At 41.3% G+C, this 25,573-nt stretch overlaps 1 protein-coding gene across 1 annotated transcript in view; it reads right to left on the reverse strand.

Moving 5' to 3' along the window:
- The window catches only part of sez6b (seizure related 6 homolog b), a 186,575-nt gene that overhangs the window by 22,530 nt on the left and 138,472 nt on the right, over window positions 1–25,573 (reverse strand). Inside the window, exon 10 of the mRNA XM_073495562.1 lies at window positions 2,918–3,112. Coding sequence (XP_073351663.1) covers window positions 2,918–3,112 — 195 coding nt within the window. The remainder of the gene's footprint in view (window positions 1–2,917; window positions 3,113–25,573) is intronic.

Consider the following 25,573-nt stretch of genomic DNA (forward strand, 5'->3'; position numbering starts at 1 on the left):
TCAAAATATTCAGCTTTATGTTCAGCTAGAGAAACCGTTCAGCGATTAAAATCTTCAGCTTTTTTAGCCCAATTAGCCTATTACTTTTCAGCCTGTCTGCCTTTTCAGCTTTTGAAAAATTCAGCTTTTCCTGTCAAATCTTGACCATTCATTCTTCTAGTTTTGTGCATTTCAGGCAAGTTTTTTCTAGTAAATTCAGCAGTTTTTCCAAAATCCCTTCAGCCGTCAGCATTCACACTGTATTTTCGCAGGAAATGCAATTTTTCTAGTTTCTACTACGTTTGATAAATTACAATAATTACAAATTTCTCAGAGGCAGCGTTTCACAAAGTTTATTAAGTTTCTCCTGACTTGACAACTCACAAAATTTCCTGATTTTTTTTTAAGGAAGAAGGCAACAAAGAAGTAAGCTAATGTTTTCTGTATTGACATGTTTACCATATATTTTTTCAAGATTGATTGAGAGTTGGTTGAGTGTTTTCAATAAACTGCTAAATGTTGGGCATTCACACCTGTACCTACAGCTTACCACTTGTGATTGTATCACTCAGTATCACTGCTGTTTTTGACTGTTTCGGATTTGGAAATAGACAGGGAGGTTCTTTTTTCCTTTTTGTTTCTGTTAAGTGTAGTAACTTGCCTTTTACGGGTCCTCTTTTGGTTTTATTTGTTTATTTGAGTTAAACAGCACTCTCAGGCCCTTTATCCTTTTAGAGTTGCCTTTGTTGTTTGTATTTTGTTTACATTCCGTCTTCTTGCTGAATAAATAACCTTAAATTACCAAATACACCTGGTGTTATGTTACTTCTCTTCCCGTTGACGAGCTGGGTCGTAACACATGTCATGAAGCATATACTGCCCTATATAGGACTCCTGTTCAGGTACTTTTCTGTGTGAAGTGAACTTAAAGCAACCATATTTATATTTTTATGATAATAATATATGAAATAACAATGGGAAAACAGTGTGACAATATTGACAGACTCTCAGGTAGCCATGAACCCACAGAGAACTATCAGCTGAATCTGCAGCTTTACAGAGCATTATAGTGAGTTTCAGCTAATTGTTTAGCTGTATGGAGAATTTAGCAGCTCAAGAGCCAGACACTCCCTCAGGAATTGGCAGAGACCAAAAATGACAGTGAATATTGAACTTCCACACATTAGGTGCCCAGAAACATGACTCTTAATAAATGCTAATGTTGCTCCATAACTGCTGGATGTGTAAATATGCAACTGTTTGTTAACAAGCGCGATCAACTCAATATGAAGCTTAGCAAAAGTTCAGTCAGGAAGACGCACGCCCTCCATATCACAAACAAAGTCTGCCACTTTCCATAATCTTCTTCAGCTCATTCTCCTCTTAATCCAATCACAAGGTATGCTATACCTTATTTTAAGGGGAAAGTCTCCTTCATACCTGAAAAACCAAACTTGTCAGACTGCTTCCCATGGTAATCTACTTCTTGCCGAGGCCTAAGCGCCAAAGTCTATTCCTGCTGCTCACAATAAAAAATTCTTCATATCCTCTCACTCGTTTCATTTCTAATAAAAGTCTCTCCTAATTGAAACCTTAATGTTGTGTTTACAGCTTGCTTCTACTCCTCATGAGTGGCCAAAAAAATCAGCTAATTATGGGATCTAACATGTTCTCTCTAATCTCTAATTCCAATTATGCTATCCCAAATAAATCCACCCCCTCACTTGTCTGCAGCCACTGCTACTTCTCCTTTTAGCATTATCCTTACTGCAGTCTGCCTTGTAAGTAGTTGCACATACATTCTGTTTTTACCATTTTAATTGACTAGTTAATACATTTTCTACTTTTAATATCTTTGAAAAAGAAAATATTTATGTACAATAAAAATTGTAGTCTTTGGGGAATTCCTTGTCCCAGTCCATCATTTACTATCATATGTATCGTCATAAATAATCTGTGGGCTTTTGGTGGGTTTGAGTATTAAAGGGTCGGTGTAATTTAACACCTCACAAATCTGGCCCTTGTCACGGCCTGCGGTCACAGGTGGTTGCAATTTAGAGTGATATAAGGCTATCCAGTTTGATATTGGATTAGCTTGATTAAATTAAATGTGACTGTTGGGCCATAGGGGAGGCATATGCTCTACTTAGTGCCATTCTAGTTTTTACCTGGAATTGTACTACTTGATTGAGATCAGACAGCTCTCAATTGATTTAATTACTTGTAAGGTGACAGAGCTAATGAGCATCATCTCTATGTGGTGATTTAAAGAACACTTTGAATCCTACGTTAATGTCAAGTAAGGGTGTCAAGATAAACTGATATTGACAATAATTGTGATAATATTGTATTTAAAAGTGAAATATTGATATTGTGTTAATAAAACACATGATAATATGTAAATATGATAAATGATAAAATGTAAATAATCCAAATAACCTCTTAAATAATTTCAATTCTTTCCATTCTCACTTTGTCACAGTGGGTGGCAGTAATGCACCTTAATGCTGGTTGCCATTAGCGATTAAACAGAAAAAAGAAGAAGATGCAATAACTAGCTAGCAAGCTACTACCACAGTGTGTGGCTATTGCTGCAGCGCAACTTCGTGTCAACGGAGATGACAGATGAGACCTAGACTCCATCTGTAATATTGTATTTGTGAATTATTTTGGCCACAATATGTGTTTGTGTTGTGAAAATGTGATATGTCAAGGCTAACTGACATGTCCTAGACGGGTTAACAATAAGGTTCAAGTAAAATTAAAACTGAATTTAACTTTTGACATTAGATTGGATTTATCTGAAATGATCTCCCAATATTATCTCCCACATGGTGCTAAAAGCGACGTGGACACTTTCTGGTACTAAGCTTGTATTTATCATCTTTCCCACCTCAAGTGGATAATGCAGGAGCAGTTGCAATATTTTTGTACTTGCCTCTCTCACAGCTTGGTAGGTCACCACTCCAGGTGAGGTCCCACTGGCACATGAGCAGCTCGGCCCCCACCACCTGATAGCCAGGATAACACTGGTAGGTCACCACAGTGCCCTGAACCAGCTCAGGGTGAGACGTACTCTTCCAGCCATTAGAGATCTCTGGGAGCTCAGGGCAGGTGTCGTTACGAGCTACTTCTGCAAGAGACGGTAAGAAAGACAGCAAGACAGAAAATTAGGAAAAGTGATGTGAGATCTGAGCTTATAAGGGTGATGTGTATTTTGATCATAAACATACTGATGTCAGTGTCTGTCTGCCGAACACTTTGGTTCATGACAAGAGATATTTATAGAAATCAGATGATGGCTAATTTCAGGAAATTGCTTGTCGATACTCTGAGGATGATTTATTGATCACTTTCAGGCCTTTCTTGCACACATGAAATAGCTAAATTCAACTTTAGCATACAATTTCTTTGTCACAGTCATACTCCTCAGAGGATCATGCTTACCATTTTGAATGCTCCATGAGGTCCATCAGGCCTTTCTTCTTTGCCAACACAATATCTTTTGTGTCATAGGCAGATTCCCATGCAAATCTAATGCTAATTCATGTTTGTCAGATGATGAACCATTGTGATTCTGATGATCACGTGTTCTTTCCTCCAGTGCACCCGGGGTCAAACATTAAGTTTCAGGGTTTAACAGCAGAATCATTGTTCATTCTACCCATTACTGAGCTTTAGATATTTAATATTATAGGGCAGAAGCTGCTTAAGTTGATAGTTGATGCTGATATTCAGTTTTTAAATGTCTTAGAACAGCTATTCTCAAATAATAGAGCTCCCTCTAGTGGTATGCTGAGGAATCACAGAAATGTTTTTTTAAACATACAATAAGTACATTTTTTAATATATAAAATTATCAAAATATTAAAAAAATTTCAAATAAAAATACTTAGACTGAAATGCAATTAGAAAAAATTATGCCTCAGCCTCCTATGTAGTCACTTGCGCATACTTCATCCATGATAAATTATGAGCTAAACTCCAATTGGGATTGCAAGAAAGTAAGCGGAAGGTAAAATTAGAGGTTCAAAAACACCACAAACATGGCTCTAAATGGGAACTATCAGGAAGAGAAGTACGCAGAATAAAATCAGGGTGATGTCAGTCTGTCAATAAAAGGACAATTTCAACCTCTCATATATCAGCAAACAAATAAAAAAGGGAAAGCTCCTACACTAAACTGGCCAGTTTATGCTTAAAATGATGTTGCTAGTAAGAAAATCAGACAGCTTCTGAAGATTTGGGATGTGCTGCTGTTCTCTCAAGCTTCTTTTCATTCTTCACACAACTAGTTCTGTCACTTTTTTTATGTGAACAAAATGTGACTTTGTTTCAAGGATACACTGGCCTTAAAGGCCCCTACACACTGTGCAGTAACAATGATCTTACAGATTTTGCACTATTCAAGTAGTGAAGAAGTAGGAACATGTGAAGAAGTAGGAAAATAAAAATAATGCTTTGGACCTATTGCTGTTTCTTTAAAATTAATTTTAAAATGGCAGAGTATACACATCACAGTGGTATGCATGTGTTTATGTCTAAGGGCCCTAACAGTTTCACTGTATGACATATTTTAATTGGTGGTTTGTTGCTGTTCCTTTTTATGAGAATTTGGATAAAAAATTCTGACACTGTCCTCAGTTCTCAGCGATCATTTCATAGGATCACTGTTATGACTTAATGATGAGAGATGTGTAGATGATATGACACTATCATATATATCATGAGTATAAAACCCACAAAGAGAAGGGCTGTAAAAAAAATGTAAAAACATTTTTTTGACAGATATAGAGTGGTGCAGGGATGATGCATTTTTGTAGGCCATGGTTCCCTCGACAGAAGTCAATCAGATTTTTGAATTGTTTTTTGGAATATTGCAGAAAATAAGCTCTGCTGCAAACACAAGTCTATGATAGTTAAAGGTTTTGTTCAGCAAGATAATCTTCATAGATGAACACCACGTTTGTGATTTTTGAGATATAAATGCAATCGCCAGTAAAAAGCTAATGTGAGGCCATAATCGAACTACTTCGCAGTTGCATGACTTCATTGTCACCACCACTAAGCATCTTTCCACGCCATAGTATTAACACTTTAGATACTATACTATAGATACTATAGATTGATAAATTTACGAGTTGCAAAGTTAAAGTTTGAATAGTTTGCAACTAAAGTTGGCCTGTAAAGATGGACTGGTGAGTAGACTCCGTGTTCACCATAATGTCGTTATATATTCCCAACAACTTCCGTAGTCCCACTTAGCCACCTGTTAGAAACCACCTTTTTTGAGACATGTAAACAAGGGGTATTTACTAGTGTGTTTCATGTCACAAAGCCTTAAAATCTTTTAAGCTTGTGTTAACCACAGACCTTATTTTAGGCATTTATCCGAAAATTCAACAAAAGACCCATTGACTTGAAAGGGAACCCTGCAAGCAAAAGATGTCATTTGGACGCCTCAGTTAGATAAAGCCCTAATTTAGTCGACTGTCTGTAAGCCACTTCTAGCCAAAAGGATCTTGAAATGTTTAGATTCTGTTGTCTGCTACTGTTTGATATTTGATCACGTAAGAAAATTTAATGATTCATCTAAAATGTCATAAACATGGAACTATATAGGTTGTGAACTGCCAACAAGAAACCTCAAGAACATCATAATGGGAACAGTTTTATACATTAATGTTAAATAAGACAGTGTGCATACTGCTGTAAAGCACATGTGTAAACACTTAGAGCCAGAACAGAGTTGTGAACCAAAGTGCATAAGCTAAAGAAATCAACACACTCCTTTACAAAAAGAAGGTATATCAAATGTAACAGGTAGAGTGGTGGGCCCCCTTGTTTGAACCCTATTTATCCGTTTCTTTTTTTGTTTTTTTGTTTTTTCTATAGACACATTTTATTCTCTACAATGTACAAATAAGGGCTTGCTGTCATTTTTCAAATTTCTCACTTGAAACTCAGTATTGCAAATCCCTGTAAAATATGATCTAAATGGGAAGATTTAATCAACATCTTTAATTAGACTACAACTAAGTTTGCACTGACAGCCCAATTTTTACTGTGTTTTAACCTTGACACCAGACTTGCATATAGATGGCTTTAATACAACTTTTAGACATAAAAATTAGGAACTGCAAACATGATCATTCACTTTTTTAAGGGTTTTAGGACTTATCTCTGCAGCACTCTGTTACGAGTGCAATATTATTCACGATTAGTGATTAGTCTATTTGCATCACAATTTTTTCTTTTTAATGAAAAAATTATTAAAGTCAGCGTGACATTTGTTGGGGTCTGTACCAAGCAAACACTTTCTTCTGTCTAGAGAACACGATTGGCAGGGCAGGACCACAGTACTTCATTGCAATGTTGTTTTTGTCACACATTTTACCCATTTAAAAAAATTGCAGCTTCTGTGATTCAGCCATATTGCAATTGTGCAGCCCTCATGAAGATTTTGTTTTTATTCAAGCTTGAAACCAAGGGATGCCTTCCTGGAGGAAATGTTTCCAGCAACTCAAATGAGTTCTCATGTGGGGTAACTGGAACCTGGCAGGCCTGTTGGCATTGCTCTGCTCATTACCAGGAACATAGCATCAGGTTCAGGCCCTCCACTTAGGGGTTTAATTTTGACAAACATCAAAGTAATTACACTTGCGACACTGGGAAAGCAAAATTTTCTGAGACCTGTCCACTTGGCTGTCTTGTGTTTACATTCCACCAATGAGATTCATGAAGAGACCGTAATAAAAGCTTTCCCTGCCTTTATTCATCTTTGTCGATCATCTGTATTCCGTAGCCTTTCCTTCCTCTCTGATTTCATTAACTCTTATCAGATATAGTGTGCTGGCTGTTGGAGTAGTGCTGCACTGATGGAAAGGCCCCGCAAACACCAGGGACAGCCTCTTATTGCTTCCATTTTTAGGTCCCCTGCCAGCAAAAACAAATTCCCTCTTCCTCTCTTTTAGTTTACTTAACTTCTCTTTTTACTGCATTAATCTCCCATCTACTGCCTTGCTATCGTTTCTCTTCTATAAGAGTGAGATGAGAGGATGAATGGGAGAAGATCAGAGCTGGAGTCAGGACATGGGTAGCCTAGCTTAGCATGAAGGCTGGAAGCAGGGGGAAACAGCTAACCTTGGCCCTGCCTGAAATAAACAAAAACAAAAACAAAAACAAAACCCTTGTTAACATGTTGTTTCTCATTTGTTGAATTCGTACATGTGCAGAAATGTAAAAATGGTTTAGGGAAGATTTGTGCTGGAACTACTTAGTGGCCAGTATTCTTCATCAAACACTATGACTTTCTTTCAGGAGAGACCGTGAGAACATGCACCATTATCCCCAACGATCCCCAACGTGTCTCCCCTCTCTATGATGGCCAGCTTTCATGTGGCTTTCCAGGTTGGGTGTTGGGAACATCTATAAACACTTAACTTCGAGAGCCCTACAGATATATTGTATTGGTGTATATGTTGCCCAATATACGTTGATATGAAAACTCTTCTTTTTTTTTTTAATGCAGAAAAAGATACTCAGGATTATTAATAATAATTAAATTCCCAGTAAGTTTACCGTTTCTGGCGCCATTTTAGACAAAACAGTTTATTGTTAAACTGTAAAATATCCTGCCTCCATTACATATATTTGTTGCAAGTCTTGTAAACACATTTCAGGAATCATTGCTAAAAATGTGTGTATATCAGCTGATAAATCAATACTGGAATATCAGTATCAACAGCCCCAAAAGTATCAGTGGGGCTCTAATGATTTCTGACAAGGTAACACCACACATCATACAAACTATTTATTTTTTCTCACCTAACCTGAACCTGACTGTGCACACCCTCCCGGAGTCTTGCTATCACTTTGAGGTTGTCAGATTTTGTGCCATCGTGCCTCTACAAAGATCAAAACCAAAACCTATGCTCAAATACATTACTTGGCAACCAGATCTGTGTCTTATTGGACAAGAAATAGTTCCAGCAGCACCATAACTGTCCAAAACCACATTTGTCATTTTAACATTAACAAATGAGATAAACAATGTTAATTAGTGAGTTTTTGAACTTTCCACAGTTTCCCCTGCTTCCAGTCTTTATGTTAAGTTGGGCTACCCACACTATGACTCCAAATAACTGTTTACTAACATTGTTTATCAACATTCAGAGTAGCGTTTTTATTTGTCATTATCCTTTATTATGATCTCCATTATCTAATGCCTCATTAAATGCTAATATTTGTGAGACCTTATACTGTATGATGTAAAACTTTACTGGTCATGTCTTTGTGTGGAGAACAGGCCACTTGTGACAGAAGTCATAGGTCAGATTTACCCTTTACTTTTTTCTTTTACAGTCTGACTGTAGTCATTAGTCTCATTCCTTTAGTGTTCAGGAGGTTTTTTGCATGAAACATTATTATAAGGGACCTCTATGCAACTTAGTAGTTTTCTTTTTATGTCAATAAATTAAACATTGAACTCAAACAGTCCACAGTTCATTGTTTACCTATACTGATTCTATAATAACACCTCTAGAAAGCAGAAACTAAACTTTATTAATATGTATAAATATACAATATAATTTCTAAATACATTTATATACTAATCTATTGTAGATGAGTAAATTTAGAAACACATTTGTTTGTGTTTTGTTCTTTTTGGCTTAACAAAAAATTGTATTACTACATGTAGATGCTAAACTAATGCCCTGTAAACCTTCAAGCGTGTTCAGATTCATTGACAGCATGTTAACATTCTTAAAATTCTACTGTACCCCAGTATGGTTAAGATCAGGGAAGGATGAAGGGTGTGGCACAGATATTATGGTTAAGATATCATTAGTTAGGTATTAAAACATGTAGTTAAGGTTAGGCAGCGATTGTGTTGGCAGTGTTCTTTCAGATGAGGCATAATTGAATGATACTCAAAAATATAAACTAAACACTCTCCAACTTGTAGATGTGTTTGATTCAGCTTAGAAAAATAACACTGAACCTGTTTAAAGTAGGAAAGTCCATAAATCCTAAATCTGCATTGATCTGTAAATGAACAGTGATTCCTAAAGTATCTGCTGTCCACAGCTGCTTTATTCTGTATGAAAAGTTTCTCCTTCTGTTCACTATATCCCTACATCCATCTGAAGGCAACAGGACACATATCGCATCAGCCCTCACGTGCTGAAGGCCTGTGCCAGCCAGCTCTGTGGAGTTCTCCAGCACCTCTTCAACCTGAGCCTCCACCTTCAGAGAGTGCCAGTGCTTTGGCACTTCTCCAGCGCCTTCAACACCATCCAGCCCAGGCTGCTGAAGGCCAAACTGGAGAACATGCAGGTGGATTCTTCCCTCGTCACATGGGTCGATGACTATCTGACGGACAGACCGCAGTTTGTGAGATTACCGTCTGATCAGCAACATTGGCGCCCCCCAGGGAACTGTGCTGTCTCCCTTCCTCTTCAGCACCTACACTGCAGACTTTAAGTACCGCACGGAGTCGTGTCATCTGCAGAAATTCTCTGATGACACGGCCATTGTGGGCCGTGTAGAGGGCAGGAAGGAGGATGAGTACGAGGACCTGGTCGGCAATTTTGTTAAGTGGTGTGGGGAGAACCACCTGCATGGTGAAGACGAAAGAGATGGTCGTGGACTTCAGGAGGAACAAGCCCCCGCCCTCTCCAGTCTGCATTGGTGGGACAGACGTTGACATTGTGGATACAAACAAATACCTGGGTGTGGTGCTGGACAATAAACTGGAGTGGTCTACAAACACGGAGGCAGTCTACAAGAAGGGCCTGAGCCGGCTTTACTTCCTGAGGCGGCTCAGGTCCTTTAATGTCTGCAACCGGATGCTCCAGATGTTCTATCAGTCTGTTATTGCAGGGTCAGGGGGTCTGTTGTTGGCAGGGTCTGTTGTTGGCTCTAAGCTTGTCACCCTGGAGGAGGTGGTGGAGGACAGGATGTTGGCAAAACTGCTGGCAATCATGGACAATGTCTCTCACCCCCTCCACAAAACTCTGGACAAGCTAAATCATTCCTACCTGGTGCCATCAGACTTTATAACGCTTTAAATTATTATTAATGTAAATAAAACTGCACTTTATCCTCTTGCACCTTACCTTACCTTACCTTTACTCCTCGATACCTTAGCATTTTATTTTATTTACTTCAGTATTTTATTTTATTTTATACTTAAGCATTTTATTGTATATAGTACTTTATTGTTAGGGCCCGAGCAGTGAAACTGCGAGGACCCTATTGTAATTGTAATGATTATTATTATTATTAGGGCCCGAGCAGTGAAACTGCGAGGACCCTATTGTAATTGTAATGATTATTATTATTATTATTATTATTATTATTATTATTATTATTATTTTCCTTTGTCCGTAATGATCGCATTTTTCACTGCCTGAACATACCCCAAAAGTCACCAAACTTGGAATATAGATCAGACCTGGCGAAAAATTTTATAATCTGTTGTCGTTCAGAATTTTCACCACTAGGTGGCGCTACAATCAAGGAAAGTGTGTTTTGGCTAATAACTCCCATATACTTTGTCGCACATTCAAAAACCTTATATCCACGCGTTCTGTGAATTCTGCTGAATCTCCTGATAGAGGCCACGCCCATTTGCGCTGGCGTTTTTTTTCGCTAGCTCGCGAAATGTCGCAAACCTACTTTTTCGAACTCCTCCCAGGCAATTTCACCAATTTGCACAAAACTTTGCACACAGCATCTGTGGACCCTTTGGACAAAAAGTTATTAAAAGAATTTTGATATGCCAAAGAATACTCAAGTTATTAAATAACAACTTCCTGTGGATTCGAGTCAAAACAGGAAGTGTTGCATATCTCCACATTGGTGTGTCCAAATGATGTGAATCTCAGGATACTACTTCCCCATGAGCCTCTAAGGCTCTGTGCAAAATCTTGGCCCATGACCACTAGGTGGCGCTATTTAAATTGAAGTATTTTATATCTCGACATTGGTTGGTCGGATTAACACAAAACTTGGTACACTCATTGCCAATGGCCTCCTGAGGACAGCTGACGAAGGTGTTACCGATCTCACAATAGGTGGCGCTCTGGTGGCAGTTTCATTTCATAAGTGGCACTGTGCCCACACCATAACACTTATGGATATGAAACTGATTGGGGTGGTATAGACTGGCATCTGTAACTCACACACCAAAAACCACCAGCAGGTGGCGCTATTATCAACACAAAACCGTTTTTGGCTATCAGTTAAGACATGCGCGCACAATAACGGGGCAATGGGTCCGGGTAAGGAGCACGCCCCGACAGCAGCACGCCCCGACCCGCGTGGACTGCGAGGGCCCGTTCATCGCTGCTTGCAGCTTTAATTTTTTGTTATTTTTCTTCTTCCCAAATGATCGCATTTTTCACTGCCTGAACATACCCCAAAACTCATCAAACTTGGAATATAGATCAGACCTGGCGAAAAATTTTATAATCTGTTGTCGTTGTGAATTTTCACCACTAGGTGGCGCTACAATCAAGGAAAGTGCGTTTTGGCTAATAACTCCCACATACTTTGTCGCACATTCAAAAACCTTATATCCACACGTTCAGTGAATTGTGCTGAATCTCCTGATATAGGCCACGCCCATTTCCGCCTATCGTTTTTTTTCGTTAGCTCGCGAAATGTCAAAAACCTACTTTTTCGAACTCCTCCCAGGCAATTTCACCGATTTGCCCCAAACTTTGCACACAGCATCTGTGGACCCTTCTGACAAAAAGTTATTAAAAGAATTTTGATATTCCAAAGAATACTCAAGTTATTAAATAACAACTTCCTGTGGAATCGGGTCACAACAGGAAGTGTTGCATATCTCCACATTGGTGCGTCCAAATGACGTGAAACTCAGGATACTACTTGCGCATGAGCCCCAAAGGCTTTGTGCGAAATTTTGGCCGACGACCACTAGGTGGCGCTATTTAAATTGAAGTATTTTATATCTCAACATTGGTTGGTCGGATGAACACAAAACTTGGTACACTCATTGCCAATGCCCTCCTGAGGATAGCTGACAAAGGGGTTACCGATCTGACACTAGGTGGCGCTCTGGTGGCAGTTTCATTTTATAATTGGCACTGTGCCCACACCATAACACTTATGGACATGAAACTGATTGGGGTGGTATAGACTGGCATCTGTAACTCACACACCAAAAATCACCAGCAGGTGGCGCTATTATCAAGAAAAAACGTTTTTTGCTAATTACTCCCACATAATATGGTGCACATCGTCAAACATTATATCTATATGTTCCCTGAACACAGCCGAACCGTGTGATGTAGGCTACGCCCACATTCGCACTGAATTTCCATTCGCAAATTCGCCAAATGTCGCAAACCTACTTTTTCGAACTCCTCCCAGGCAATTTTTCCAATTTGCACCAAACTTTGCACGCAGCACCTGTGGACCCTCCTGACAAAAAGTTATTAAAAGAAATGTGCTAGTCCACAGAACGCCCAAAATATAAAACAACAATTTCCTGCACACTGTCGTCAAACAGACATTCTTGTGTATCTTGATGAAATACAGTCCGATTAACACAAAACGTTTCCCAGTTGTGTTCCATGGCAAGATGAGCATTTCTACAAAATTTCGTGCAAATCGACCAATAGGTGGCGCTTTTATTGCTAAATGACGAAACAGCAGCTTCACTGCCTTCAGTTCTGTTTCCTCTATGGAAGTTGTTGCATGAACAAGCCTCGACAGCAGCATGTAACGACAACAGCATGACCCGACGGCAGCACGCCCTGACGCGCGTGGACTGCGAGGGCCCGTTCATCGCTGCTTGCAGCTTTAATTATTATTATTTTCCTTTGTCCGTAATGATCGCATTTTTCACTGCCTGAACATACCCCAAAAGTCACCAAACTTGGAATATAGATCAGACCTGGCGAAAAATTTTATAATCTGTTGTCGTTCAGAATTTTCACCACTAGGTGGCGCTACAATCAAGGAAAGTGTGTTTTGGCTAATAACTCCCATATACTTTGTCGCACATTCAAAAACCTTATATCCACGCGTTCTGTGAATTCTGCTGAATCTCCTGATAGAGGCCACGCCCATTTGCGCTGGCGTTTTTTTTCGCTAGCTCGTGAAATGTCGCAAACCTACTTTTTCGAACTCCTCCCAGGCAATTTCACCAATTTGCACAAAACTTTGCACACAGCATCTGTGGACCCTCCTGACAAAAAGTTATTAAAAGAATTTTGATATGCCAAAGAATACTCAAGTTATTAAATAACAACTTCCTGTGGATTCGAGTCAAAACAGGAAGTGTTGCATATCTCCACATTGGTGTGTCCAAATGATGTGAATCTCAGGATACTACTTCCCCATGAGCCTCTAAGGCTCTGTGCAAAATCTTGGCCCATGACCACTAGGTGGCGCTATTTAAATTGAAGTATTTTATATCTCGACATTGGTTGGTCGGATTAACACAAAACTTGGTACACTCATTGCCAATGGCCTCCTGAGGACAGCTGACGAAGGTGTTACCGATCTCACAATAGGTGGCGCTCTGGTGGCAGTTTCATTTCATAAGTGGCACTGTGCCCACACCATAACACTTATGGATATGAAACTGATTGGGGTGGTATAGACTGGCATCTGTAACTCACACACCAAAAACCACCAGCAGGTGGCGCTATTATCAACACAAAACCGTTTTTGGCTATCAGTTAAGACATGCGCGCACAATAACGGGGCAATGGGTCCGGGTAAGGAGCACGCCCCGACAGCAGCACGCCCCGACCCGCGTGGACTGCGAGGGCCCGTTCATCGCTGCTTGCAGCTTTAATTAGGGCCCGAGCAGTGAAACTGCGAGGACCCTATTGTAATTAGGGCCCGAGCAGGGAACCTGCGAGGACCCTATTGTTTTTCGAATGATTATTATTATTAGGGCCCGAGCAGTGAAACTGCGAGGACCCTATTGTTTTTCGAATGATTATTATTTTTTGTTATTTTTCTTCTGACGAAATGATCGCATTTTTCACCACCTGAATGTGAATGAAAACGCGATTTTATTTGGCAAAGTCATTAGGCTTGGCGAAAAATTTGATAATATGTTGTCGTTGTGAATTTTCACCACTAGGTGGCGCTATACTCAAGGAAAGTGTGTTTTGGCTAATAACTCCCACATACTTTGTCGCACATTCAAAAACCTTATATCCACGCGTTCAGTGAATCTTGCTGAATCTCCTGATATAAGCCACGCCCATTTTCGCCTACCGTTTTTTTTCGCTAGCGCGCGAAATGTCGCAAACCTACTTTTTCGAACTCCTCCCAGGCAATTTCACCGATTTTCACCAAACTTTGCACACAGCATCTGTGGACGCTCCTGACAAAAAGTTATTAAAAGAATTTTGATATTCCAAAGAATACTCAAGTTATTAAATAACAACTTCCTGTGGATTCGGGTCACAACAGGAAGTCCTGCATATCTCCACATTGGTTTGTCCAAATGACGTCACACTCAGGATACTACTTCCCCATGAGCCCCTAAGGCTCTGTGCAAAATCTTGGCCCATGACTGCTAGGTGGCGCTATTTAAATTGAAGTATTTTATATCTCGACATTGGTTGGTCGGATTAACACAAAACTTGGTACACTGATTGCCAATGGCCTCCTGAGGAGAACTGACAAAGGTGTTACCGATCGGACACTAGGTGGCGCTCTGGTGGCAGTTTCATTTTAGAATTGGCACTGTGCCCACACCATAACACTTATGGATATGAAATTCATAGGGGTGGTATAGACTGGCCCCTGTAACTCACACACCAAAAATCACCAGCAGGTGGCGCTATTATCAAGAAAAAATGTTTTTTGCTAATTACTCCCACATAATATGGTGCACATTGTTAAACATTATATCTATATGTTCCCTGAATACAGCCGAACCGTGTGATGTAGGCCACGCCCACGTTCGCACTGAATTTCCATTCGCAAATTCGCCAAATGTCGCAAACCTACTTTTTCGAACTCCTCCCAGGCAATTTCTCCGATTTGCACCAAACTTTGCACGCAGCATCTGTAGACCCTCCTGACAAAAAGTTATTAAAAGAAATGTGCTAGTCCACACAACGCCCAAAATATAAAACAACAATTTCCTGCGCATTGTAGTCAAACAGACATTCTTGTGTATCTTGATGAAATACAGTCCGATGAACACAAAACTTTTGGCAATTGTGTTCCATGACACGATGAGCATTTCTACAAAATTTCGTGCAAATCAACCAATAGGTGGCGCTTTTATTGCTAAATGACGAAATGACAACTGGACTGCCATCAGTTTTGATTCCTCTATGGAAGTTGTTGCATGAACAAGCCCCAACAGCAGCATGTAACAACAGCAGCATGTAACGACGGCTATCAGTTAAGACATGCGCGCACAATAACGGGGCATTGGGTCCGGGTAAGGAGCACGCCCCGACGGCAGCACGCCCCGACCCGCGTGGACTGCGAGGGCCCGTTCATCGCTGCTTGCAGCTTTAATTATTATTATTTTTCGGCCAAAATGATCGCATTTTTCACTGCCTGAACATACCCCAAAAGTCACCAAACTTGGAATATAGATCAAACCTGGCGAAAAATTTTATAATCTGTTGTCGTTGTGGATTTTCACCGCTAGGTGGCGCTGTAATAAGGAAAGTGCGTTTTGGCTAATAACTCCCACATACTTTGTCGCACATTCAAAAACCTTGTATCCACGTGTTCAGTGAATTGTGCTGAATCTCCTGATATAGGCCACGCCCATTTCCGCCTACCGTTTTTATGCTAGCTCACGAAATGTCGAAAACCTACTTTTTCGAACTCCTCCCAGGCAATTTCACCAATTTGCACCAAACTTTGCACACAGCATCTGTGGACCCTCCTGACAAAAAGTTATTAAAAGAATTTTGATATTCCAAAAAATACTCAAGTTATTAAATAACAACTTCCTGCAGATTTCGTTCCAAACAGGAAGTGTTGCATATCTCCACATTGGTTTGTCCAAATGACGTCAAACTCAGGATCCTACTTCCTCATGATGCTCTAAGGCTCTGTGCTAAATTTTGGCCGATGACCACTAGGTGGCGCTATTTAAATTGAAGTATTTAATATCTCGACATCGGTTGGTCGGATTAACACAAAACTTGGTACACTCATTGCCAATGGCCTCCTGAGGACAGCTGATGAAGGTGTTACCGATCTGACACTAGGTGGCGCTCTGGTGGCAGTTTCATTTTATAATTGGCACTGTGCCCACACCATAACACTTATGGATATGAAATTCATAGGGGCGGTATAGACTGGCATCTGTAACTCACACACCAAAAATCACCAGCAGGTGGCGCTATTATCAACACAAACCGTTTTTGCCTAATAACTCCCACATACTTTGTCGCACATTCAAAAACCTTATATCCACGCGTTCAGTGAATCTTGCTGAATCTCCTGATATAGGCCACGCCCATTTGCGCCTAGCGTTTTTTTTCGCTAGCTCGCGAAATGTCGCAAACCTACTTTTTCGAACTCCTCCCAGGCAATTTCACCGATTTTCACCAAACTTTGCACACAGCATCAGTGGACCCTTCTGACAAAAAGTTATTAAAAGAATTTTGATACGCCAAAGAATACTCAACTTATTAAATAACAACTTCCTGTGGATTCGGGTCAAAACAGGAAGTGTTGCATATCTCCACATTGGTGTGTCCAAATGACATGAAACTGAGGACACTACTTCCCCATGAGCCCCTAAGGCTCTGTGCAAAATCTTGGCCCATGACCACTAGGTGGCGCTATTTAAATTGAAGTATTTTATATCTCGACGTCAGTTGGTCGGATTAACACGAAACTTGGTACACTGATTGCCAATGGCCTCCTGAGGACAGCTGACGAAGGTGTTACCGATCTGACACTAGGTGGCGCTCTGGTGGCAGTTTCATTTTATAATTGGCACTGTGCCCACACCATAACACTTATGGATATGAAACTGATTGGGCCGGTATAGACTGGCATCTGTAACTCACACACCAAAATTCACCAGCAGGTGGCGCTATTATCAACACAAAACCGCTTTTTGGCTATCAGTTAAGACATGCGCGCACAATAACGGGGCAATGGGTCCGGGTAAGGAGCACGCCCCGACAGCAGCACGGCCCGACCCGCGTGGCCTGCGAGGGCCCGTTCATCGCTGCTTGCAGCTTTAATTGTAATGATTATTAGGGCCCGAGCAGTGAAACTGCGAGGACCCTATTGTAATTGTAATGATTATTATTTTTTTTCTTCTGCCAAAATGATCGCATTTTTCACTGCCTGAACATACCCCAAAACTCATCAAACTTGGAATATAGATCAGACCTGGCGAAAAATTTTATAATCTGTTGTCATTGTGAATTTTCAGCACTAGGTGGCGCTATAATCAAGGAAAGTGCGTTTTGGCTAATAACTCCCACATACTTTGTCGCACGTTCAAAAACCTTATATCCACGCGTTCAGTGAATCATGCTGAATCTCCTGATATAGGCCACGCCCATTTCCGCCTACCGTTTTTTTTCGCTAGCGCGCGAAATGTCGAAAACCTACTTTTTCGAACTCCTCCCAGGCAATTTCACCGATTTGCACCAAACTTTGCACACAGCATCTGTGGACGCTCCTGACAAAAAGTTATTAAAAGAATTTTGATACGCCAAAGAATTCTCAAGTTATTAAATAACAACTTCCTGTGGATTTGGGTCACAACAGGAAGTGTTGCATATCTCCACATTGGTGTGTCTGAATGACGTCAAACTCAGGATCCTACTTCCGCATGAGGCCCTAAGGCTCTGTGCAAAATCTTGTCCCATGACAACTAGGTGGCGCTCTTTTAATTGAAGTATTTTATATCTCGACATCGGTTGGTCGGATTAATACGAAACTTGGTACAGTCATTGCCAATGCCCTCCTGAGGACAGCTGACAAAGGGGTTACCGATCTGACACTAGGTGGCGCTCTGGTGGCAGTTTCATTTTAGATTTGGCACTGTGCCCACACCATAACACTTATGGATATGAAATTCATAGGGGTGGTATAGACCGGCCCCTGTAACTCACACACCAAAAATGACCAGCAGGTGGCGCTATTATCAAGAAAAAATGTTTTTTGCTAATTACTCCCACATAATATGGTGCACATTGTTAAACATTATATCTATATGTTCCCTGAATACAGCCGAACCGTGTGATGTAGGCCCCGCCCACGTTCGCACTGAATTTCCATTCGCAAATTCGCCAAATGTCGCAAACCTACTTTTTCGAACTCCTCCCAGGCAATTTCTCCGATTTGCACCAAACTTTGCACGCAGCATCTCTGGACCCTCCTGACAAAAAGTTATTAAAAGAAATGTGCTAGTCCACAGAATGCCCAAATTATAAAACAACAATTTCCTGCACATTGTGGTCAAACAGACATTCTTGTGTATCTTGATGAAATACAGTCCGATTAACACAAAACTTTTCCCAGTTGTGTTCCATGACACGATGAGCATTTCTACAAAATTTCGTGCAAATCGACCAATAGGTGGCGCTTTTATTGCTAAATGACAAAACAGCAGCTTCACTGCCTTCAGTTTTGTTTCCTCTACGCAAGTTGTTGCATGAACAAGCCTCAACAGCAGCAAGCCCACACAGCAGCATGTAACGACAGCAGCATGCCCCGACAGCAGCATGTCCCGACAGCAGCACGCCCCGACGCGCGTGGACTGCGAGGGCCCGTTCATCGCTGCTTGCAGCTTTAATTAGGGCCCGAGCAGTGAAACTGCAAGGACCCTATTGTAATTGTAATGATTATTATTATTATTTTTATTTTTATTTTTCCCAAATGAACGCATTTTTCACTGCCTGAACATACCCCAAAAGTCATCAAACTTGGAATATATGTCATACCTGGCGAAAAATTTTATAATCTGTTGTCATTGTGAATTTTCAGCACTAGGTGGCGCTATAATCAAGGAAAGTGTGTTTTGGCTAATAACTCCCACATACGTTGTCGCACATTCAAATACCTCATATCCCCTTGTTCAGTGAATGGTACTGAATCTCCTGATATAGGCCACGCCCATTTCCGCCTACCGTTTTTTTTCGCTAGCGCGCGAAATGTCGCAAACCTACTTTTTCGAACTCCTCCCAGGCAATGTCACCGATTTGCACCAAACTTTTCACACAGCATCTGTGGACCCTCCTGACAAAAAGTTATTAAAAGAATTTTGCTATTCCAAACAATACTCCAGTTATTAAATAACAACTTCCTGTGGGTTTGGGTCACAACAGGAAGTGTTGCATATCTCCACATTGGTGTGTCCGAATGATGTGAAACTCAGGACACTACTTCCCCATGAGCCCCTAAGACTCTGTGCAAAATCTTGGCCCATGACCACTAGGTGGCGCTATTTAAATTGAAGTATTTTATATCTCAACATCGGTTGGTCAGATTAACACAAAACTTGGTACACTGATTGCCAATGGTCTCCTGAGGAGAACTGACGAAGGTGTTACCGATCTGACAGTAGGTGGCGCTCTGGTGGCAGTTTCATTTTATAATTGGCACTGTGCCCACACCATAACACTTATGGACATGAAACTGATTGGGGTGGTATAGACTGGCATCTGTAACTCACACACCAAAAATCACCAGCAGGTGGCGCTATTATCAAGAAAAAACGTTTTTTGCTAATTACTCCCACATAATATGGTGCACATTGTTAAACATTATATCTATATGTTCCCTGAATACAGCCGAACCGTGTGATGTAGGCCACGCCCACGTTCGCACTGAATTTCCATTTGCAAATTCGCCAAATGTCGCAAACCTACTTTTTCGAACTCCTCTCAGGCACTTTCTCCAATTTGCACCAAACTTTGCACGCAACATCTCTGGACCCTCCTGACAAAAAGTTATTAAAAGAAATGTGCTAGTCCACACAACGCCCAAAATATAAAACAACAATTTCCTGCACATTGTGGTCAAACAGACATTCTTGTGTATCTTGATGAAATACAGTCCGATTAACACAAAACTTTTGGCAATTGTGTTCCATGGCACGATGAGCATTTCTACAAAATTTCGTGCAAATCGACCAATAGGTGGCGCTTTTATTGCTAAATGACGAAATGACAGCTTCACTGTCTTCACTTTCATTTCCTCTATGGAAGTTGTTGCATGAACAAGCCTCGACAGCAGCATGCCCGGACAGCAGCATGTAACGACAGCAGCATGCCCCGACAGCATCATGTCACGACAGCAGCACGCCCCGACGCGCGTGGACTGCGAGGGCCCGTTCATCGCTGCTTGCAGCTTTAATTAGGGCCCGAGCAGGAAACCTGCGAGGTCCCTATTGTTTTTCTCGTGATTATTTTTTTTATTATTTGTTTTTCTTTGTCCCAAATGATCGCATTTTTCACTGCCTGAACATACCCCAAAACTCACCAAACTTGGAATATAGATCAGACCTGGCGAAAAATTTTATAATCTGTTGTCATTGTGAATTTTCACCACTAGGTGGCGCTATAATCAAGGAAAGAGCGTTTTGGCTAATAACTCCCACATACTTTGTCGCACATTCAAAAACCTTATATCCACACGTTCAGTGAATTGTGCTGAGTCTTCTGATATAGGCCACGCCCATTTCCGCCTACCGTTTTTTTTCGCTAGCTTGCGAAATGTAGAAAACCTACTTTTTCGAACTCCTCCCAGGCAATTTCACCAATTTGCACCAAACTTTGCACACAGCATCTGTGGACACTTCTGACAAAAAGTTATTAAAAGAATTTTGATACACCAAAGAATACTCAAGTTATTAAATAACAACTTCCTGTGGATTTGGGTCACAACAGGAAGTGTTGCATATCTCCACAATGGTGTGTCCGAATGACGTAAAACTCAAGATACTACTTCCCCATGAGCCCCTAAGGCTCTGTGCAAAATCTTGGTCGATGACCACTAGGTGGCGCTATTTAAATTGAAGTATTTTATATCTCAACATCGGTTGGTCGGATGAAGACAAAACTTGGTACACTCATTGCCACTGCCCTCCTGAGGACAGCTGACAAAGGGGTCACCGATCTGACACTAGGTGGCGCTCTGGTGGCAGTTTCTTTTTATATTTGGCACTGTGCCCACACCATAACACTTATGGATATGAAATTCATAGGGGTGGTATAGACTGGCCCCTGTAACTCACACACCAAAAATGACCAGCAGGTGGCGCTATTATCAAGAAAAAACGTTTTTTGCTAATTACTCCCACATAATATGGTGCACATTGTTAAACATTATATCTATATGTTCCCTGAACACAGCCGAACCGTGTGATGTAGGCCACGCCCATGTTGGCACTGAATTTCCATTAGCATATTCGCCAAATGTCGCAAACCTACTTTTTCGAACTCCTCCCAGGCAATTTTTCTAATTTGCACCAAACTTTGCACGCAGCATCTGTGGACCCTCCTGACAAAAAGTTATTAAAAGAAATGTGCTAGTCCACACAACGCCCAAAATATAAAACAACAATTTCCTGCGCATTGTGGTCAAACAGACATTCTTGTGTATCTTGATGAAATACAGTCCGATTAACACAAAACTTTTGCCAATTGTGTTCCATGGCACGATGAGCATTTCTACAAAATTTCATGCAAATCGGCCAATAGGTGGCGCTTTTATTGCTAAATGACAAAACAGCAGCTTCACTGCCTTCAGTTTTGTTTCCTCTACGCAAGTTGTTGCATGAACAAGCCTCGACAGCAGCAAGCCCACACAGCAGCATGTAACGACAGCAGCATGCCCCGACGGCAGCATGTCCCGACAGCAGCACGCCCCGACGCGCGTGGACTGCGAGGGCCCGTTCATCGCTGCTTGCAGCTTTAATTAGGGCCCGAGCAGTGAAACTGCGAGGACCCTATTGTTTTTCTAATGGTTATTATTTTTTGTTATTTTTTTTCTTCTGACGAAATGATCGCATTTTTCACTGCCTGAACATACCCCAAAACTCATCAAACTTGGAATATAGATCAGACCTGGTGAAAAATTTTATAATCTGTTGTCATTCTGAATTTTCACCACTAGGTGGCGCTACAATCAAGGCAAGTGTGTTTTGGCTAATAACGTCCACATACTTTGTCGCACATTCAAAAACCTTACATCCACGCGTTCAGTGAACTGTGCTGAATCTCCTGATATAGGCCACGCCCATTTCCGCCTACCGTTTTTTTTCGCTAGCTCGCGAAATGTCGAAAACCTACTTTTTCGAACTCCTCCCAGGCAATTTCACCGATTTGCACCAAACCTTGCACACAGCATCTGTGGACCCTTCTGACAAAAAGTTATTAAAAGAATATTGATATGCCAAAGAATACTCAAGTTATCAAATAACAACTTCCTGTGGATTTGGGTCACAACAGGAAGTGTTGCACATCTCCACATTGGTGTGTCCGAATGACGTAAAACTCAAGATACTACTTCCCCATGAGCCCCTAAGGCTCTGTGCAAAATCTTGGTCGATGACCACTAGGTGGCGCTATTTAAATTGAAGTATTTTATATCTCAACATCGGTTGGTCGGATGAAGACAAAACTTGGTACACTCATTGCCACTGCCCTCCTGAGGACAGCTGACAAAGGGGTCACCGATCTGACACTAGGTGGCGCTCTGGTGGCAGTTTCATTTTATATTTGGCACTGTGCCCACACCATAACACTTATGGATATGAAATTCATAGGGGTGGTACAGACTGGCCCCTGTAACTCACACACCAAAAACGACCAGCAGGTGGCGCTATTATCAAGAAAAAACGTTTTTTGCTAATTACTCCCACATAATACGGTGCACATTGTTAAACATTATCTCTATATGTTCCCTGAATACAGCCGAACAGTGTGATGTAGACCACGCCCACGTTCGCACTGAATTTCCATTTGCAAATTCGCCAAATGTCGCAAACCTACTTTTTCGAACTCCTCCCAGGCAATTTTTCCAATTTGCACCAAACTTTGCACGCAGCATCTCTGGACACTCCTGACAAAAAGTTATTAAAAGAAATGTGCTAGTCCACAGAACGGCCAAAATATAAAACAACAATTTCCTGCGCATTGTGGTCAAACAGACATTCTTGTGTATCTTGATGAAATACAGTCCGATCAACACAAAACTTTTGGCAATTGTGTTCCATGGCATGATGAGCATTTCTACAAAATTTCGTGCAAATCGACCAATAGGTGGCGCTTTTATTGCTACATGACGAAATGACAGCTTCACTGCCTTCAGTTTTGATTCCTCTATGGAAGTTGTTGCATGAACAAGCCCCGACAGCAGCATGTCACGACAGCAGCATGCCCCGACAGCAGCATGCCCCGACAGCAGCACGCCCCGACCCGCGTGGACTGCGAGGGCCCGTTCATCGCTGCTTGCAGCTTTAATTAGGGCCCGAGCAGGGAACCTGCGAGGACCCTATTGTTTTTCGAATGATTATTATTATTATTATTATTTTTCGGCCAAAATGATCGCATTTTTCACTGCCTGAACATACCCCAAAAGTCACCAAACTTGGAATATAGATCAAACCTGGCGAAAAATTTTATAATCTGTTGTCGTTGTGGATTTTCACCGCTAGGTGGCGCTGTAATAAGGAAAGTGCGTTTTGGCTAATAACTCCCACATACTTTGTCGCACATTCAAAAACCTTGTATCCACGTGTTCAGTGAATTGTGCTGAATCTCCTGATATAGGCCACGCCCATTTCCGCCTACCGTTTTTATGCTAGCTCACGAAATGTCGAAAACCTACTTTTTCGAACTCCTCCCAGGCAATTTCACCAATTTGCACCAAACTTTGCACACAGCATCTGTGGACCCTCCTGACAAAAAGTTATTAAAAGAATTTTGATATTCCAAAAAATACTCAAGTTATTAAATAACAACTTCCTGCAGATTTCGTTCCAAACAGGAAGTGTTGCATATCTCCACATTGGTTTGTCCAAATGACGTCAAACTCAGGATCCTACTTCCTCATGATGCTCTAAGGCTCTGTGCTAAATTTTGGCCGATGACCACTAGGTGGCGCTATTTAAATTGAAGTATTTAATATCTCGACATCGGTTGGTCGGATTAACACAAAACTTGGTACACTCATTGCCAATGGCCTCCTGAGGACAGCTGATGAAGGTGTTACCGATCTGACACTAGGTGGCGCTCTGGTGGCAGTTTCATTTTATAATTGGCACTGTGCCCACACCATAACACTTATGGATATGAAATTCATAGGGGCGGTATAGACTGGCATCTGTAACTCACACACCAAAAATCACCAGCAGGTGGCGCTATTATCAACACAAACCGTTTTTGCCTAATAACTCCCACATACTTTGTCGCACATTCAAAAACCTTATATCCACGCGTTCAGTGAATCTTGCTGAATCTCCTGATATAGGCCACGCCCATTTGCGCCTAGCGTTTTTTTTCGCTAGCTCGCGAAATGTCGCAAACCTACTTTTTCGAACTCCTCCCAGGCAATTTCACCGATTTTCACCAAACTTTGCACACAGCATCAGTGGACCCTTCTGACAAAAAGTTATTAAAAGAATTTTGATACGCCAAAGAATACTCAACTTATTAAATAACAACTTCCTGTGGATTCGGGTCAAAACAGGAAGTGTTGCATATCTCCACATTGGTGTGTCCAAATGACATGAAACTGAGGACACTACTTCCCCATGAGCCCCTAAGGCTCTGTGCAAAATCTTGGCCCATGACCACTAGGTGGCGCTATTTAAATTGAAGTATTTTATATCTCGACGTCAGTTGGTCGGATTAACACGAAACTTGGTACACTGATTGCCAATGGCCTCCTGAGGACAGCTGACGAAGGTGTTACCGATCTGACACTAGGTGGCGCTCTGGTGGCAGTTTCATTTTATAATTGGCACTGTGCCCACACCATAACACTTATGGATATGAAACTGATTGGGCCGGTATAGACTGGCATCTGTAACTCACACACCAAAATTCACCAGCAGGTGGCGCTATTATCAACACAAAACCGCTTTTTGGCTATCAGTTAAGACATGCGCGCACAATAACGGGGCAATGGGTCCGGGTAAGGAGCACGCCCCGACAGCAGCACGGCCCGACCCGCGTGGCCTGCGAGGGCCCGTTCATCGCTGCTTGCAGCTTTAATTGTAATGATTATTAGGGCCCGAGCAGTGAAACTGCGAGGACCCTATTGTAATTGTAATGATTATTATTTTTTTTCTTCTGCCAAAATGATCGCATTTTTCACTGCCTGAACATACCCCAAAACTCATCAAACTTGGAATATAGATCAGACCTGGCGAAAAATTTTATAATCTGTTGTCATTGTGAATTTTCAGCACTAGGTGGCGCTATAATCAAGGAAAGTGCGTTTTGGCTAATAACTCCCACATACTTTGTCGCACGTTCAAAAACCTTATATCCACGCGTTCAGTGAATCATGCTGAATCTCCTGATATAGGCCACGCCCATTTCCGCCTACCGTTTTTTTTCGCTAGCGCGCGAAATGTCGAAAA

The sequence above is a fragment of the Pagrus major genome, chromosome 2, assembly GCF_040436345.1.
Source record: "Pagrus major chromosome 2, Pma_NU_1.0".
NCBI classification, from domain to species: domain Eukaryota; kingdom Metazoa; phylum Chordata; class Actinopteri; order Spariformes; family Sparidae; genus Pagrus; species Pagrus major.